Raw genomic sequence first — 18594 nt, 5'->3', positions numbered from 1 at the left:
TGGGAAGTCTTGTCCTTTTTCCTCCGCCCTCCTCCTCCTCCTCCCTCCCTCCTCCTCCTCCCCTTCCTCCCTCCCTCCTCCTCCCCTTCCTCCCTCCCTCCACCTCCTGCCCCCTCCTCCTCCACCCTCCACCCTCCTCCTCCTCCCTCCCTCCCCCTCCTCCTTCACCCCTCACCCTCCTCCCCTCCCTCCCTCCTCCCCTCCCTCCCCCTCCGCCCCCCCACCCCTACCTCCTCCTCTCTTCCCTCCTCCCTCCCTCCTCCCCTCTCCCTCCTCCTCCTCCCCCTCCCTCCTCCTCCTCCCTCCTCCTCCTCCCCCTCCCTCTTCCCCCTCCTTCCTCCTCCTCCCCTCCCTCTTCCCTCCTCATCCTCCTCCCCACCTACCTCCTCCTCCCCTCCTCCTCCTCCCCTTCCTCCTCCTTCTCACCCCCTCCCTCCCTCCTCCTCCCCTTCCCTCCCTTCCTCCTCCTCCCCCTCCTTCTCCCCCTCATCCTCCCTCTCATCCTCTCCTCCTCCTCCCCTCCTCCCCCTCTCCTTCTTCCCTGTCACCCCTCCTCCTCCTCCCCTCCCATCCTCCTCCTCTCCCTCCTTCTCCTCCCTCCTCCTCTTCCGTCTCCTCATCTTCCTCCTCCTCCTCCTCCCCTCCCACTCCTCTTCCCCCTCCCCTTCTCTTCCTCCTCCCCCTCCTCCTCCCCCTCCCTCTCCCCCCTCATCCTCACCCCTCCCCCCTCCTCCGCCCCCTCTTCTCCCTCTTTCCTCCCCTCCTCTCCTCCCCCCCCCCTCCCTCCCTTCCTCCTCCTTTGGAACTTTTGCAATGGGTTAAAATCTTTTTTTTTTCCCTCTCTGTGGTGTCTCCAAGGCAACCGAGAGGAGAGGTGGATTGATGCCATTTTTCCAGGCCTCCATGGTTGGCACTGGGAGCCAGGCTCCAGGAGGCACTTAACAAAGCTCCCTCCTGTTTCCTTTCTCACTCACATGATCTGCATCAATACCTTGCCACAGCATTTCAAGTGAGATCAGAGCAAACCCGCATATTATTGTTCCCCAAGGCCGCACTGCACTATGTAAATGTAAGCGTTTCTAAAGTCCTTTCCACATTTAAACTATGTTTCCGTCACTTTGGGCTTCCCGGACTAATACACCACCCTGAGTCCTGAAGTAGTGTGCCACCCTGTTCCTTATCCTACCATCCTTCAGTCATTGGGTGCCAGGTAATGCCCCAGAGCATCCAAGCTATCTCCAAGGTCTGGTTTGCCCTTCTTGTGGGTAAAGTGAAGTCACCCTGCCAGGCACCTTTTCCTTTCTCACTCCCAGTACAAGATCTGGATCAAGATCATGGGGTGTGGGGAAACCACAGCCACAATCCATGGCAAACAGTCTATAAGGAAAGGTGTCTCGTTGTGCCTGCTGGGGATAATGGTGATACCAACGCATCTAGCAAGGGCTTTTCTCACCTGGTCTGGTTCCTGCTATCACGGGCAATGGGTGATGTGTGAACGCCATTCGCGAGGAGACGGTTTGTGAAGGCGTTCCACTGCCAAACTCGTGTTTTGTTGACTTCTTTAAGGAAGTGGGCGATGTCATTCCTGGGAACAGATGACTGACACGTTAGATTTGAAGCCACTTCAGATTCACGCCACCCCCCCATCACTAACTCACCCATTCACAACACTTAGGCCCAGCCTTCTTGGAGGTCAGACAGGCAAGCTGAACATGGACACCAGGGGTTGGAACTCACCACCTCCTGCTTGATACTAACGGGCTTTGCTTGCTCTACGCAACAATCTATATCCTGAACAAAGTTTTAGACAGAAAACCCACCTTGCAGCAACTTAAACTAGGAAGATAGAAACAGTAGGAGGCCATTCAGCCCCTCGAGCCTGTTTCCCCATTCAATTAGCTCATGGCTGATCTGCATCTGAACTTTTCTCTAGCCAGCCTTGGCTTCATAACCCTTAATACTCTTGCCTATCAGTCTCAGTTTTGAAATTTTCGATTGACATCCCAGCATCAACAGCTGTTTTGGAGAGTCCCAGGTTTCGCTTTTTGTGAAGCAGTGCATCCTGTCATCACCCTGAATGGCCTAATTCTAATTTTAAGGTTCTTCCCCCCTTCTTCTGGAGTCCCCCTAAACCCCACCACCCAGAGGAAATGGCCTTGCTCTATCTATCCCATCAAGTCTTTCAATCACCTTAAACATCTCAGTTACAACACCCCAGCACCAGAATGAAGGTTTGTGTAGCCAACCCCAACTCATTCCCCCAATCTTCGTCTCTTTCTTATCTTGTTCACTCTGTTTTCATTTTCCTATCTTCCAGTCCTTCTTGTTTTTCCTTTATTCTGTAATAGGATGTGAGCGTCACTGGCCAGGCCAGCATTTATTGCCCATCCCTAATTGCCCTTGAATTGTGTGACTTGCTTGGCTGTTTCTGAGGGCAGTTAAGAGCCAACCGCATTGCTATGGGTTCGGAATCACATGTAGGCCAGACCGGGTAAGGACAGCAGATTTCCTTCCTTAAAGGGACATTAGTGAACCAGATGGGTTTTCACATCAATCAATGATAGTTTCACGGCTGGAACTAGACTGGCTTTCAGTTCCAGATTTTATTAATTAATTGAATTTAAATTCCACCGACTGCCATGGCCCTCTAGATTACTAGTCCAGCGACATTACCACAATGCCACCATCTCTGGCTGAATGGAATTCGGTGCAATTTCAGATACAGGGGGCAGATGACCTCAAGTTTATGGAGGCTGGAAGATGGGGAGCTGACTCAGCATTGGAGTGGTAAACTTTTCTAGAGGAGAAAAGGCATGAGGGTCTCAGTTGGGTTTGAGCGGGGGCATGGACAGAGACGGGCAATGTCACAGACATGCAAGGAGGGGACCCTGACGATGGAGCAGATACGATGGTCGCAAAACCATTTCTTTGGTGATCAGATGGACTGTGTAGACTCCATGCTAAAACAGATTGCACGCTGTCTCAGGAAAGAATGGGCTTATAGGCCAAACAGACTGTGCCCTATTTTTCTCATCTTTTTTCACTCCTGTACTCTTTGTCCATTCTCCGGCTCTGCCCTCTTCTGTTCCCCATCTCTCTCTCTCTCTCTCTCTCTCTTTCTCTCGCCACCTTCGTCTTTCCCTTTCCACCTCTCGTTCTTTCTTTCCTGTTTCCTGCTCACTCTCTTTTCCTCCTGGCTACAGCGAGAGCAAAGTAACAGTGCCACACGGGGAAAATAATGTAAAAATAACCTGTGCTGGAAACCGGATCGTCAGTAAGAATCTGTCAGTGATTGCTAGAAGCTCCAAAAACATGGTACTTCTGGAAAAAGTGACATTTGATCCCTCTGTGGTTTATGGAGCAGTGGAAATAACATGCCATTGGAATTCACCTCCTGGCACACACCCAGCAATCCCCCTTTTATGGAAAAACAAATCACTAATCTGTACATCAAAACCCTCAAACATCGTCACTGTTAACACGAATGAGTACAGTTATTGGGAGTAGGCAGCTTAACAAGCCTGCTGCAGCAGCCCTGTCGGTAGATTTCTTAAAATTCACTCCTGGGATGTGGGCATCGCTGGGCTAGGCCAGCATTTATTGCCCATCCCTAACTGCCCTTGTTCGGAGGGCATTTAAGAGTCAGCCACACTGCTGTGGGTCTGGAGTCACATGTAGTGTAGGCCAGACCAGGTAAGGACGGCAGATTTCCTTCCCTAAAGGACATTAGTGAACCAGGTGGGTAGCTTGTCCAATCTGTGGAAATGACGAACCTACAAGTGTTAACCTTTGGCTCTGCTGTAGCTCTCTGGCCTAAAGTCAGGGAGGTCACAGGTTTGAGGCCCACTCTGGAGACTGGCGTGCCTAATCCAGACGGTAACTTCCGCGCGGTGCTGAGGAAGGTGCTGCCACTCAATGAGGCTTTAAACCAAGACCCCTGTCCTGTCCTCTCAGGTGCATCTGAAGGATCCCGCTATCTAAAGAAAAGTAGGGGACTTTTGTCTGCTATTACAGCCTCAGACCACCACAAAGCTCCTGACAGATAATAAAGTCCTTCTGAAGCGTAGTCACTGTTGCAAAGTCAGGAGCATGACAGCCAATTTGCACACAGCAAGCTCCCACAAACAGCAGTGATAACGATGGTGGTTGAGGGATAAATAAAGCCTTAAACCCTGGGAATAACTCTCTGCTCTTCTTCAAAATAATGCCAGGGGGTCTTTGACGTCCAGCTGACTAAACGGAAGTGGCAAAGGTTGAGTGTCTCATCCGAAAGATGACACCTCCAGCAGGGCTGCACTCCCGCGGTACGACACTGGGACTGTGAGCCCAGCATTCGTGCTTAAGCCACTGGAGTAGGACTTGAGCCTCCAGCCTCTGATTCTGAGGCACGAGTGCTTACCACTGAGCCATGTCTGACACTTAAGACCCACAGCTAGCTGTGGGATAACAGAACTAAACACACTCCTACGATCTTCCTCCCTTCACTTCTTGTCAATGGATCACGATTCCTGCAGAGAGGAATTTCAAGATTATCAGATGTTCGCATATCGGTCGGCAAAATTTTAAGGCTGGAATTCTTCAGCGATGAGGAATTATGCCGAACAGAATTTCATGGTCTCTGAGTTTATTACAATATAAGTCTGTGTTGGCGGTAAGGAATTTGGAATTTATCTTTTTATTGTTTTTCTCTCTGTCCTCTGAGGAATGAATATTCTCTGGCCAGACAGTCAGAACAACCAGTTTGAATTCAGTTGCTCTGCAACTAGCGTTCCAACTGCGTTTATGGTGGATATTATTTTCAACTCTCTCGGCTCCTCAAAATTTCCATCAGGCGCTCAATTTCAGCCCATAAGGCGCCAAACCGTCATTGTTAAGGATATTCCACCACACTCCAACACAAGTTTCCCACACAGCGAGCTATTGGTTTTCAGTCACCCCGCTCTGGGCAGTTACCAATTAGAGGCCATGTACTTCCCCACAGGAAGAGGGATGATGGTGGTAATTAACTAATTGACTAACCACAGGACCAATGGTACCAAGTTCAGGAGGGGGGGGGCCACCTTCTCGGGTTGCACAGAAGCAGGATAATGCTGCCTCTGAATAGCCAGCGTCTGCTGGAGAGTGGGTTTCGGGGAGAGAGCAGCCCAGAACAATGCCGGCATTGTGAGTCAGAGGGCCGGACCCTCAAATTCCGCCAAATCGGTGAACAGGAGGCGCTCCACAAACGACAGCTCCCTTATTTCCAAAAGAAAACAAAAGACTTGCATTTCACAACCACAATCTAATTTCCATCCCGTGAGGTACCTTGTGAAGTGTGGTCACTGCTATAACATAGGATGCAGCAGCCAATTTGTGCACAGCAAGCTCCCAGAGAAAAAAAACAAATTAATCATGGCCAGTTAATTCGTTTTTGTGATATCAGTTGAGGGATAAACATCAGCATTGACATCTGGGGTAACTCTGCTGCTCTTCTTTGCAATAATGCCTACCGTGGACATTTTGTATGTGACTGATTGGGTAGGCAGGGCCTCAAGTCTAACATCTCATCCAAGAGGCAGCACCTCCAACAGTGCAGCACTCCCTCAGTACTGCACTGGAGTGTCACCTTTGATTTTTTTTTACACTGAGGCCTTAAGTGGGACTTGAACCCACAGTCTTCAAACTGAGAAATAAGCACGCCACTCACTGAGCCAGAACACGCAACGACACTCATTTTGACCACTTAGGTAGTGATGCCAACTTTAAAGCCACAGCTACTGAGACTCACAGTGTGAGATTCAACCATAAATTAGTGCCCACTCGCTCAGCCGACAGAACTCAGCCTCTCATCAGGTAAGGTCCATCCATCTTGGAGAAAAGTCAGCAAAATCTCGGATCTTGACGTGGAACAGAGAGTATTAACATCGCAGGCAAGTTTGTGATTTTAAAGGCTGCCTGGGAGAGGAGATAAGGAGAATTTTTTTTCCTGTAGCAAAGCTGTGCTCTTGATTCAGAAAGCAAGCAGATTTGATGGTGACTTTCGAAAGGGACTTGGATCTGATCTCAGAGAGTAGACCCGCAGAGCTAATGGGGAAAGAGCCGGGAGGAGAGGGATTAATTAGATAGCCCGTACAAAGAGTCAGCATTGGCGCGGGCGGCCGAATGGCCTCGTTCTGTGCCACTGGCTTCTATAAGGAGAGGAAAGGATCACAGCACCTGTGAAATGATGGGAATTTAAATCAGACGCCAGGCGGAGATGCCTCACGGGGGAAACATTTGCCGAACGGAGGGGGCTGGAGGCACAGGTTTGAAGGGGCAACTAAGACAGAGTTGAGTTCTATTCCGTGATGGCTGTAGAATGGAATAAGTAATCATCGATGGGAGAGGTAGGAAACTAGAGAGATGGGCTTCAACAGCACCACCCCCTGCTCCACCCTTGACTGTTCTTATGTACTTATACGTTAGGAGGTAACAAGAGAATGGTATTAGTTATATCATGACTACGTTATATATTCTGCACTGTAACAATTCTGTGATTCGAGTTGAAAAGGCAAAGAGTTTTTCTTTTGGCTCAGGCCACAGCCAAATTCAGACACAGCCTCAAGTGCACCTTAAAATCCATTTCCTGTTGTGGTAGGAAAATCTCCATGCCTCACAAAAGAACAAAAAAAAAGGAAGGAGACTTTTTTTTTAAAAAAAATGCTACCTTTCTCCACAGTTATTTAACCCTTGCCGGCGGAGTCAGTAAAAGATAGGTGTCGAACGCAAATTCATCGGCTTGTCCCTGAAGGTTATAAAGTAAATGCTTTCACACATAGGGTCGTTCGAATGTTTCGCCAGAGGCGACCCAGAAACCAAAACCTCATTCAAAGGGAATCAAAGGAGGTTCTCAGGAGGCAAAATATAGAAGGTTACAAGGTAAGGGCAGGGAAATGGGACTGGAGTAGTCAGCTCCAATTGAATAGCTCGCAGCGGCGTGGGAATGATGGGCCAAAAGGTCTCCTTCTTGACTTCTATCTCAGTGCTGCTCGAGAGAGCTTGCTGTGCACAAATTGGCTGCTGCACATTACAATAGAGTCTGCCGTTCAGAAGTAATTCATTGCCTGACGTGCAGTGGTGAAAGGCGCTATATAAATACAAGTCTTTCTCTACTATAATTTCTACGATGCGCTGCGGCTTTAAACCTAGTGGCCTGAGCAAAGGATCAAAGTGGGCAATAACCCTGAAGCAGGTCGGCTCATCAGGTACGTGCGGAACATTAGCTTGAGCAATGACACCAGTCAATCTCGGAAACCTCCAACCACCATCAGTCTAGGCTACTCAAATCGCTGCATGGAGCGACATCAATAATTATTCAAAGACATGTTTATAATGTCCTGGCTGACTTCTATCTTCCTGCTCCTGGGCATATTGGATTACCTGGGAACAACACAGAGAAAAAAACTATGTGGGCAGGAACACGGGCTGATTTACTGATCTGTTAAGCAAATGTCCCACTATCCACCGTGCATTGCACTTATCGGATTCAGCGAACAGCAATTCCTGACAATGTACGATATAATTATCAGGAGCAGGATTGGCATTACTTCAGGATGGGACTTATCTTAGCCATCCAGGAGGGAGACCACCATTTCTCAGCATTTCCCCACAATTAACTTTGAAATAAAGGCTGCATTTCCAGAAATTGTGTGTCAGTTTAGCTAGTGAGGCAACACTCTCACTGATGAATCAGATGGCGTTTGGCTTAAATTTCTTCCTATGATGTGAACACGTAGCCTCTGAATTTCCTTCCTGATCCTGTGCCCCTTGCTACCTTACGCAAGAGTTTCCTCCACACTTCTGGTGAAATTAGGGAGGCAGATACGCAGATATTGTGAAGAAGTTGAGGGCCATAATTTAGGCTGGCGATAGCCAATCTGTATTACCATTTGATTGGATCTGCATCTCAAATCCATTTACCCACCACTTTGCTCCCTATTACTTAATACCCTTAGCCAACAGATCAAAGTTTGGAACAATTCAGTCAACACCCAGCATCCATAGCCTTTTTGAGGGAAGGTGTTCCATATTTCCACTGCGCTTTGTGTGAAGAAGTGCTTCCCGACATCACTCCTTGCTCTAATTTTGTTGTGGGGTGCCGGTTACAGTTCGATAGGCCTGAAGAAGTCTTCGTAATCATATGTAAGGGCGGAATTTTACCCTGGTGGAATTTTACAACGCACTTTTGAATCGATCGCCGCATTATGGCAATGGGGCCATAAAATTCCTCCCCAAGTCTCTATTGACTCCTAGAACCATTTACAAACATACAGTAAAGGATACAAGCTAGGAGCTGTCTCCATGCTTGCTGCTACACACAGCTCTGTCCAACGCTCGATTGACCTTGGATGTGGGTCATGTGCTCTCTTACATCACCCTGTGGGCGGTACTGTGCTCAGACCCACATAAATCCTACGCGTGCCAGACCTTATGCTACAAATTTTGCGATTAAATCCGAGCTGGCGTCTTTCAGATGAGACACTAAATTGGGGTGTCTGTCCCCTCAGTCCTGGCGTGGGCGTGAAAACCTGTGTGGTGTTCTGCTCCAAAATTCTCTCAACCAACCCCATCGAGGATGGATTAACTGGTTATTTAACTCATTGTTGGTTTTGTGATGTGCTGCAAAATGGCGGCTTTGCTCACCTACAGACAACATTGGTCACATGTCCAAAGTAATACAGGTGTTTTGGGAGATCAGGAGAGCATGATTGCACAGATGCAAAAACTCCTTATCTCCACTCTTTTTTTAAGCATGTAATTCTGATATTGAGCGACTTAATCTGAAAGACACAAAGGCTTGCATTTACGTAGCTGCCTGCATGAGCTCAGGGTGTCCCAAAGTACTTCACAGCCAATGAGACATAGTCATTGTTGTAATGTAGCCAATTTGCAAGTCCCCACAAGCAGCAATGTAATAATGAATGGATCATCTGTTTTTTAGTGATATTAGCTGAGGGATAAATACTAGCTCGCACGTTAGAAGCTCTTCTTGAAGAGAAAGAGGGACTGAATGTATGGTAGCTAAATTTGCCGATGACACAAAGAAAGGTAGGAAAGTAAATTGTCAAGGGGGCATAACAGGCTGAATTTTCATCCTTGAGGTGGGGAGCAGGAGTTGGGAAAATTCTCGGCCCGGCCCACCCACCTGGGGAGAGAGTGCCCGCGAGGGCGTAATTTTTACTGTGGGGGTGGGTAGTGGCCACACCCCGAGCCTAACTGCATTAAAAGCGGTTCAGAGATGGCTCACTCAACTGATTCCTGGGATGAAGGGCTTACGAGAAAAAGTTGAGCAGGTTCACAGAGTCACAGGATGGTTACTGAGCCATTCGGCCCTTCATGTCCTCTCCGAATGAGCAACTCACCGAATGCCACTCTCCCGCCTTCTCCCTGTCACCCTGCACGTTCTTCCTTTTCAGGTAGCAGTGTAATTCCCTTTTGAATGCCTCAAATGAGCCTGCCTCCACCACACTCTCATTCAGTGCATTCCAGGCCTTACCCACTCGCTGTGTGATAAAGCTCTTCCTCATGTTGCCCTTTCTTCTATTGCCAGTTAAATCTGTGCCCCCTCGTTCTCGATCCTTTCACAAGTGGGAACAGTTTCTCCCTATCCACCCTGTCCAGGTCCTTCATGATTTCGAATGCCTCCATCTAACCTCCTCTCAAATCTCTCTTCACAAGAACAGTCCCAACTTCGCCAGTTTATCTTTGTATTGAAGTTCCTCATCCTTGGAACTGTTCTCGTGAATCTTTCCGATGGCTTCACATCCTTCCTAAAGTGCAGCACCCAGAACTGGACGCAGTACTCCTGCTGAGGCCAAACTAGTGACTTGTACAAATTCAACATAACCTCCTTGCTCTTGTACTCTGTGCCCCTGTTGGATACTGTTTGCTTTATTAACCACTCTTTTAACCAGTCCTGCTACCTTCAGTGGTTTATGTACATATACTCCCAGGTCCCTCTGCTCCTGCACCCTCTTTAGAGTTGTATCCTTTATTTTTTATTGTCTCTCCATGTTCTTCTGACCAAAATGATTCACTTCACATTTCTCCATATTGAACTTCATTTGCCACTTGTCTGCCCATTCCACCAATTTGTCTATCTCCCTTTGAAATTCTACATTGCCCTCCTCACCATTCACTTCCAAGTTTAGCATCATACACAAATTTTAAAATTGTGCTCCGTAACCAAGGTCTAGGTTGTTAATATATATCGGAAAGAGCAAGGATTGGGCCTAAACCCATCGGGGTTTAGAAGAATGATTTAGAAGAATTATTGAAACATATAAGATTCTGAGGGGACTTGACAGGGTAGATGTTTCCCCTCGTGGGGGAGAGCAGAGATAGGGGACACCGTTTAAAAATTAGGGGTCGCTCATGTAAGATGGAGATGAGGAGAATTTTTTTTCCCTCAGACGGTCATTAGCCTGTGGAATTCTCTTCCCAAAGAGCTGTGGAAGCTGGTTTATTGATTTTATTCTCAGCTGAGTGAGATAGATTGTTACAAAAAACTACTGCGGATGCTGGAAATCCAAAACAAAAACAGAATTCCCTGGAAAAACTGGGTTATGGGGGGCAGACAGGAAAGTGGAGTTGAGACCACAATCAGGTCAGCCATGATTTTACCAAATGGCAGAGCAGGCTCAAGGGGCTGAATGGCCTAACTCCTGTTCCTGATTCTTTCCCGACTGCAGCCACCACCTGAGAGGTGGAGCCTTTGTAGACAAAGCAGCACTCCTTCAGTACTACGCGGGAATACTGAACTACCTGGGGTGGGGCTTGAACCCACAACCTTCTGATCTCGGACACAAGTGTGCTACCCACCGAGCCACCGCACACAAAGCTCAGCCGAACCTTGAAAAAAGGTCTGTGCTGCTTCCACTTCTCCAAACAATCGTGTTAATTTACTGAAGTACCAAATTATTTGGTGGAGGGGACCGAGCAAGAGGTGGCGTGAGCAGGAATGCGAGGGTGGGATTCTGCCTTCTTGGGCACCAGGAACATTTTTAACAGAGCTCTGATTTACAACGTCTTTCGATGCTACAGCCTAGTCGGATAAAAAAAAACTTTAAAAGACATTTGACACAAAGAGATTTGGAAAACAAGCCATGCCTTGTGATGAATGAAGGAATCCATCTGTATTCCTGCTGTTCCCGATCATTTTGGCAGCTCCCCACCTTTTTTTTTTCAGATTTCTTGAACTAACAAGCTGCTTTTTGTGGCTGTTGTTTTTTTTTTCTCGCTTTCTTTCTCTACCTCGCCACAAGGAACGTTTCGAAAAACGCTCCAGAATGCGATAATGCCTTTGCTCTCTCTCCCTCTCTCTCTCTCTCTCTCTCCCTCCATCTCGTTTAATTAAAAAAGGAATAGCAAGAGTGAAGCATTGGATTGTAAGCAATCCTCTTAAAGAAACAATGTGGGCTTGTTGTCCTGGGCTCCATTTCAGGATTTAGCAACAGATTTTATTCACTTTTCCCCCCCAACCCCTCCCCTTCTCTTTGCGTTGTCGTTCAACAGTTTAAAAATGGGTTTCCATTGTCCCCCTTCCCCGCTTGTTTTTATTTTTGCAATGTTATCCCCCACCTCCCCCGGCTTCCTTTTTGGGTCTCCCGCATCCCACATACTGGCCGAGGGGAGGCGATTGTTTAAGAGCTTGTCGCTGGGGCAACGGGCCCTGCCTTTCTTCTCCTCCCCGACACCTCCGCAGTCCCTCCCTCCCTCCCTCCCTCCCTCCCAGTGTGCACAATAGTGAGAACGTGCTACGCCAGGTCACCACAAACGTGGGGCAGGACATGCCACTGTGCCAGTATACTGCTGCCATCCAGCTACTGTGTTTCACTGTTACTGGCCGTACTCGCAGAGACGCACGGACCGAGAGCATAATGCTAATTAGAGGATGAACATAAAGGAGGAATTTGCATTTCTATAGCCTCTTCCACGATTTCAGGATGTCTCCAAGAGCTTTACAACCAATACAGTACTTTCTGAAGTGTAGTCACTGTTGTAACAGGGGAAATATCACAACCATTTTGCACACAGCGAGATCCCATAAACATTAAGGTGATAATTGCCAGATAATGACGATGGTTGAGGGACAAATATTGGCCAGCACACGGGGAGAGCTCCCCTGCTCTTCATTGAAATAGTGCCTTTGGGTCTTTTATGTCCACCCGAGAAGGCAGGTTTAATGCCTCGTCCAGAAGACAGCGCCTCTGACAGTGCAGCAGGACGGCACTGGGAGCTTCAGGCTAGACTTTGCACTCATTTTTCTGCAACGCGACTTGAACCCATGATGCTGAGGGCACGCCACATCTGAAAATGTTCCAACTAAACTGACAGGATGCATACATCACCCAACAGGGACACATTGTACTTTCCATTTATACCATGGGCAAAGAGGAATGAATATCAATAAATGCCTGGAAACAAAAGTGCACTGTATAAAACGGTTGGATGGACACATTGGAGGTAGAGTGTACGTAGAAGGATGTAATGTCTTCACCCAACACCTTAGCTTGTCTCTCTTTACAATACTGACAGACAGTACATTGTGTACATTGGCTATATGTATGGGTCTGTTTCTCCGGCCCTAAAAGTGGCATACTGGTATCTGTATAGAGTGGCAGGCCTCAAACAGAATGCCCCTCTACCCAGGGGCAATGAACATCTGTAGGAGGCCTTAAGCCTCCTGCCAATGTAAACATGACCCTAATTACGCTCGGAATTTTGCGCTGAAGTGAAGTTGGAGTGACTTTCAGTTGTTCAGCTCCTTTTCACAGAGACATTACCAAACCGGATTTGATTCCGAGCTGCTTAAGGAGATCCTGGAGCAGGTGATCAAAAGCATGGTCAGGTAGTTCTACGGGGCAGCCTAAAGGAGGAGAGAGAAGTCAAGAGGCAGGGGTCCAGGGAGGGAATCCTGAAGCCTAGGGCCTAGCAGCTGAAGGTGTTGCCAGTAACGGTGGAGCAGTGAAAACAGGGATGTGCAAGAGGCCGGAGTGAGAGGAGCGCAGAGGTCTCGGAGGGGGAGAAGGGGAGTTTCAGAGGCAGGGAGGAATGAGATCTTAAAAAGATCTGAAAACAAGGATGGGAGTTTGAACATCAAGGCCTTGCTGGACCAGGAGCCAGTGTTAGGCCAGCAAGCCCGAGGGGGGGTGGATGAACGGGACTTGGTGGTGAGTTCGCGGCAAAGGTTTGGATGAACTGAAGCAGGAGGCCAGCCAGAAGAGCCTTGGGATGATGGAATCAATAGAATGTATTCAGACCCAAAGTCATAAGACATAAAAGTAGGAACCGCACATCATTGTATAAAATACATAACAAAACCATTATAAATCTCTGCTATTTTAAGGCAGGCGTTGTTGAATTAAAATGAACAAGTTTCACCACTGTTCAAACAACAGGAAGGCACTCCATATGATTCTGTGAAGTATTCTTGTGATAACATCACCAAAAAGCAATTTGTACAAATGGCCATGGCTACAATGGCCATTTTAACTGATTAACTTACTGGCTGCAGTTTCCAGGGAAGTGTTTGCCAGTTCCATAATGCATGGGAGCCTGTGTATGAGCAAGAAGAGAGACCAAGTTTTCTCACACCCCCCTCTACACCAAAGGAAATGTCTAGCGGATTGCATCAGCTTACTAATGCAATGGGTCCAACAAACATCTGGGTTCAACAGCAGGCAAAACGTAACCGTGCAAAGATGTACTATTCAGACACCTCGTGCGAATTTGTAGATCACCATTAATACTAGGTCCATTGCAACACTGAGATTTGTGTTGATGTAAGCGATTGCTGCTTCACCCCAGCACATTGCGTGAACAATTAAAGCTGATGGTCACCTCGGCAAGAGTTAGGAGGCCACCTGCAGCAGATCTCCATTATTCCCAGTGTGTCAGTGTGCTTGTGGACCAGTGGTTGTGTGTCAGTCTATATAGGTGCCAGTCTCTGAAGTACGACAACAACCTGGGGGCATTGCTGCGTTAGAGGAAGTGCACCCAAATGCCAAATTCTCCCATTATTGGAACCAAATAGGCAGCTTGTTTTGCAGACAGTACATGGAGATCCCAAAACATAAATTAGAATTGTTCTGAATTGGGATATCGTGCAGTGCCAGGGAAAAAATCAAAGGCCACAAGGCTCTACCCAGCAGAGCTCCATACCTGTGTCTACATCGTTGGGCCACCCGCCACTCTGACTGCTGCCTGCAGCTGGTGATCGGCCTGTGCTAGAGTAGAAGACTTCATCCACCGGGCTTTCCATCTCACTGTCCTCGATGGATTTGTGTCGCTTGGTGGAGCTGAAAGAAAGCAGAATCTCAGAAAATGTGGCAGCCACAAAAAAAGGAAAGGTGAGGTGAGGCAGTCAGCGCAGCTCAGTCCAGAGAAAGACCAGCCCAGGTTTCTAACCATCAGGCTGCTAAAGGCCTCTGCTGAAGGCACTGGCTCACGCAGCCCCTGAGGTGACCACGCGGCACTATCTGAAGAAAGCCATCTGGTTTCTATGGTGACCACCTCTGCAGGTAAGTTTGGGATTCAAGCCCTGGTAATCGCTATCAATTCAAGAGTTAGATCATATCTTTACAGGCCTCAATCACTTGTGTAGAGAACATGGAGGCTGGGTAAAAGGGAACTGATTCAATGTGGTTTCTCTACACACATCAATACTCAGGTGGTCATGAGGTTGTGCTATTACAGCCGGTCTAAAAGAAGACAGTTGTACACATGGGTGGGCTAAGTTTCCAAAATGGCACGATTACAAATTGGACAGGTTTTATGACCGCCATATTAAATATACAGGAGTGGGAATTGCCCAAAACTGATTGTGGCCCTACCCGCTTGATTGGCACCCCATCCACCACCTTCAACATTCACTCTCTCCGCTACCGACGCACAATGGCAGCAGTGTGCGTACCATCTACAAGATACACTGCAGCAACTCAGCACTGCTCCTTCGACAGCGCCGCCCAACCACTACCACCTAGCAGGGCAAGGGCAGCAGATAGATGGGAACACCAGTACCTGCCAGTTCCCCTCCAAGTCACACACCATCTTGGCTTGGAACCATATTGTCGTTCCTTCACTATTGCTGGGTCAAAATCCTGGAACTGAACTCCCCCCACATCCCCCACCCCAACAGCACTGAATCCCCCACTATCAACATCCTGGGGGGTCACCATTGACCAGAAACTGAACTGGACCAGCCATATAAACACTGTGGCTACAAGAGCAGGTCAGAGCAACTCAAGTAGGTGGCAAACCACCACCTTCTCAAGGGCAATTAGGGATGGGTAATAAACACTTGCCTTTCCAGCAACGCCCTCATCCCCTGAACGGAAAATGTAATAAAAGTCACTCTGCCAACTGGTGTGCCGGGTTTGGAGGCACCATTCCAGAAGCAGCGGGTAGCCAAAGTTCATTGGCCATTTCCAGAGGCTAACTGGAATTTTCCAGTTGACCTTTTTGGCACCCCCCGCACCCTCCCACCATCCCCCGCCCCCCCCACCAGCAGTGTTGTGAACTATTCCATCCGCCTAGTGGCGGCTTCCCTATGGGAGACCAGGGATCACTACTTCAAGCAGGCTTTGAGGCCTGTCTGGTTCCCGCTGCAGCTATAGCCTGAGTACTTGAGGTTCCAGTATCTCAAACTGGAGGCACCCTCTCTCTCTCTCTCTCTCTTACCTGAACTGCAGGCTTCATTTCCTTCCAAGCGGGTCAAGCCTGCCATTGGGGGCCTCCAGCTTCAAGAGCCTGCCCGTTGGCGTTAATTGGGTGGCAAGTCCATCCCCTGACCTCTAATTGGCCAGCTCGGCGAAAATCACTGCCGGGTGGCTGTTCCCCACATAGCGCGGGGTCATTTGCCCCTGGTGCCAGGGTTCCAACCCAAAGTCCTGCCCAGAATGTCAGCAGGCTATTAGACTGCAGAGGCATCACAATGCAGCTCAATCCCACCCCTCCCCCAGTCAGCTGTACGCATGCACTTTGTAGCAGGTGGACACAAGGTAACAAACACGTGGACTGCAGCGGTTCAAGAAGGCAGCTCACCACCACCTTCTCAAGGGCAATTAGGGTCGGGCAATAAATGCTGGTATGGCCAGTGACACCCACAACATCCCATGAATGAATTTTTTTTAAAAATCAGAACCAAGAGCCAAAGATGATTTCCCGGCACCCGAAGTGAAATAAATCAGCAGGAAGTAGAGAATAAAACCAGTCGCCTTGCTGGCCTGTAATCGTCAGAAATAAACCAGGCCACTCTCAACAAACCCCAACCCTTTTCTAAGCCAAATTCAGATCCTCACGGTTGGAGATAAGCTCACGTCCTCGGGATTATTCGTCCCAGGTTTCTGGGTCACAAGTCCTGTAACGTAACCACTACACTACCAGACCCCAAGATGATAGACTCGCGCTCGGTTGGCTGTTGACGCAGTTATTACCAGCCTTGGATTTTCAGGACTGGAGCTGTTCTTCTCACATTCCTACCTGGTAGAGGGAGGTGTTGTAATTGTGCGCCTGCCCAGGGGGACCTGGTTTATGCTGTAGTACCCCGGACTCTCCAGGTCAGCCAGATTGAAGCTGGGGCCCGTAGCAGCAGCGACTGGGGCTGAGAAGAAGAGGTAAGAATTATATCGAGACTACAGCAGAGGAAACGGCTAAATGCCTGCGTTTGAGACCCCCATCTCTCTCCCTGACACTGTCTGGGTTGAACCAGACCACTCGCCACCATGGAGTTCTGTTTCACCCCGAGATGTGCTCCCGACCCCATATCCATTCCATCACCAAGACCACGTACTCCCACCTTCGCAATGTACACCCCAGCTGTACCCTGCCTCAGCCCATCTCCTTTCCAGAAACCACATCCATGTCTTTCTTACCTCCAGACTTGACTATTCCAATGCTGTCCTGGTTGGCGTCCCATAAACTTGAGGTCTCCTAAACTCTGCCGTCTGTATTCCTAATTCGCACCAAGTTCCATTCGTCCATTACCCCTGTACTCGCTGACCTTCATTGGCTCCCAGTCCAGCAACACCTTAATATTCTTGTCCCTGCTGTTAGACCCCTTCATGGCCTCGCCCTCCTTATCTCTGTGATCTCCTCCGGCCCTACAATCGCCCGAGATCTCTGCACCTTGCATATCCCTGATTTTGATCACTCCGCCATTGGCGGCCGTGCCTTCAGCTGCCTGGGCCCTAAACTCAAAAATTCCCTCCCAAAGCCTCTCCAACACTGCAGCTCTCTTTCCTCCTTTAAGCCACTCCTTTAAACCTACATCTTGGCCAAGCTTTTGGTCACCTGTCCTAATATCTCCTTATATGATTCGGTGTCAATTTACGCTTGGTAAAGCTCTTGTGAACTGTTGGGACGGTTGACCATGTTGAAGGGGCTACATAAATGGATGTTGTTATTATTGTTATCCTCCCTGAGTCTCCTTTTTTCCTGCTTCATCTCACTCTGATCAGCATATCTTTCTATTCCTTTCTCGCTCATGTCTATGTGTCGAGTTTTTCCTTAAATGCGTCTGTTCAATTTGCCTCAACTACTCCCTGTGGTAGCGAGTTCCACAGTCTCACCACTCCCTGGGAAAAGAAATTTCTCCTGAATTCCTGTTTAGTGACTATTGTACATTTAAGGCCCCTAGTTCTGGCCTGCTCTGCACCTTCCCCATCCTTGACTTCTCGAACTCCTTCATAATTATAGACTGCGATCAGTCACTTCCCTGTACAGGTGCCTTCACTTCACGCCAGTTAAAGAAGGAGAATACAATTTAAATGATCATATTTATTAGTCAAAAGTTTCAAATGAGCAAATTGCCAATCCTAGTAACACCCACTTAGCATATAACACAAATAAAGGTGCAGGCACACATATTGTCTGTAGGGAAAAATGACATAAAGCTAATAGGGTCTAAAAATTACAGTCACCAAACATCACATTGTCTCTCTCACACACACACACACACCATGGGGCTGATTCCTGGGGATGAAGGGGTTTGTCTTATGAGGAAAGGTTGAGCAGGTTGGCCCTATACTCATTGGAGTTTAGAGGAATGAGTGGTGATCTTATAGAAACACGACGGGTTCTGAGAGGGCTTGACAGGGTAGACGCTGAGAGGATGTTCCCCCTCGCGGAGGAATCTAGAACTAGGGGGCACAGTTTAAAGATAAGGGGTCTCCCACTTAAGATGAAGATAAAGAGGAATTTCTTCTCTCAGAGGGTCAGTAGTTTGAGGAATTCTCTAACCAAGAGAGAGGCTGAGCCATTGAATATATTCAAGGCTGAATTAGACGGGTTTTTGATCAAGAGAGTCGAGGGTTATTGGGGGCGTGCAGGAAAGCAGAGTTGAGGCCACAATCAGATCAGCCATGATTTTATTGAATAGCAGAGCAGGCTCGAGGGGCCGAATGGCCTACTCCTATTTCTTGTGTGCCCTCATACTGTCACAGTCTGACACACACACCCCACTGTCTCAAGAGTCCTTCGCCAATCCAGACACATAGGCCCTCTCATACTGTCCCTACCCTGCCACACACTCCCCTTCTCTCACTCACCCCCTTTACTTATCATTACTAAGCTTTT

General features: G+C 48.3%; 1 protein-coding gene across 6 annotated transcripts in view; it reads right to left on the bottom strand.

Annotated features, from left to right (window-relative positions):
- Positions 1-18594, bottom strand: part of nfixb (nuclear factor I/Xb) — a 388901-nt gene that overhangs the window by 63336 nt on the left and 306971 nt on the right. For all 6 annotated transcript variants that reach the window (XM_078531446.1, XM_078531444.1, XM_078531449.1 and 3 more), the window contains 3 exons: positions 16501-16621; positions 14182-14318; positions 1454-1585 (listed from right to left, as the gene is read on the bottom strand). In XM_078531446.1, coding sequence (XP_078387572.1) covers positions 1454-1585; positions 14182-14318; positions 16501-16621 — 390 coding nt within the window. The remainder of the gene's footprint in view (positions 1-1453; positions 1586-14181; positions 14319-16500; positions 16622-18594) is intronic.

This window comes from Cetorhinus maximus, chromosome 28 (genome assembly GCF_964194155.1).
Source record: "Cetorhinus maximus chromosome 28, sCetMax3.hap1.1, whole genome shotgun sequence".
Taxonomy (NCBI): domain Eukaryota; kingdom Metazoa; phylum Chordata; class Chondrichthyes; order Lamniformes; family Cetorhinidae; genus Cetorhinus; species Cetorhinus maximus.
This window is presented reverse-complemented; position numbering and strand designations above follow the sequence as displayed.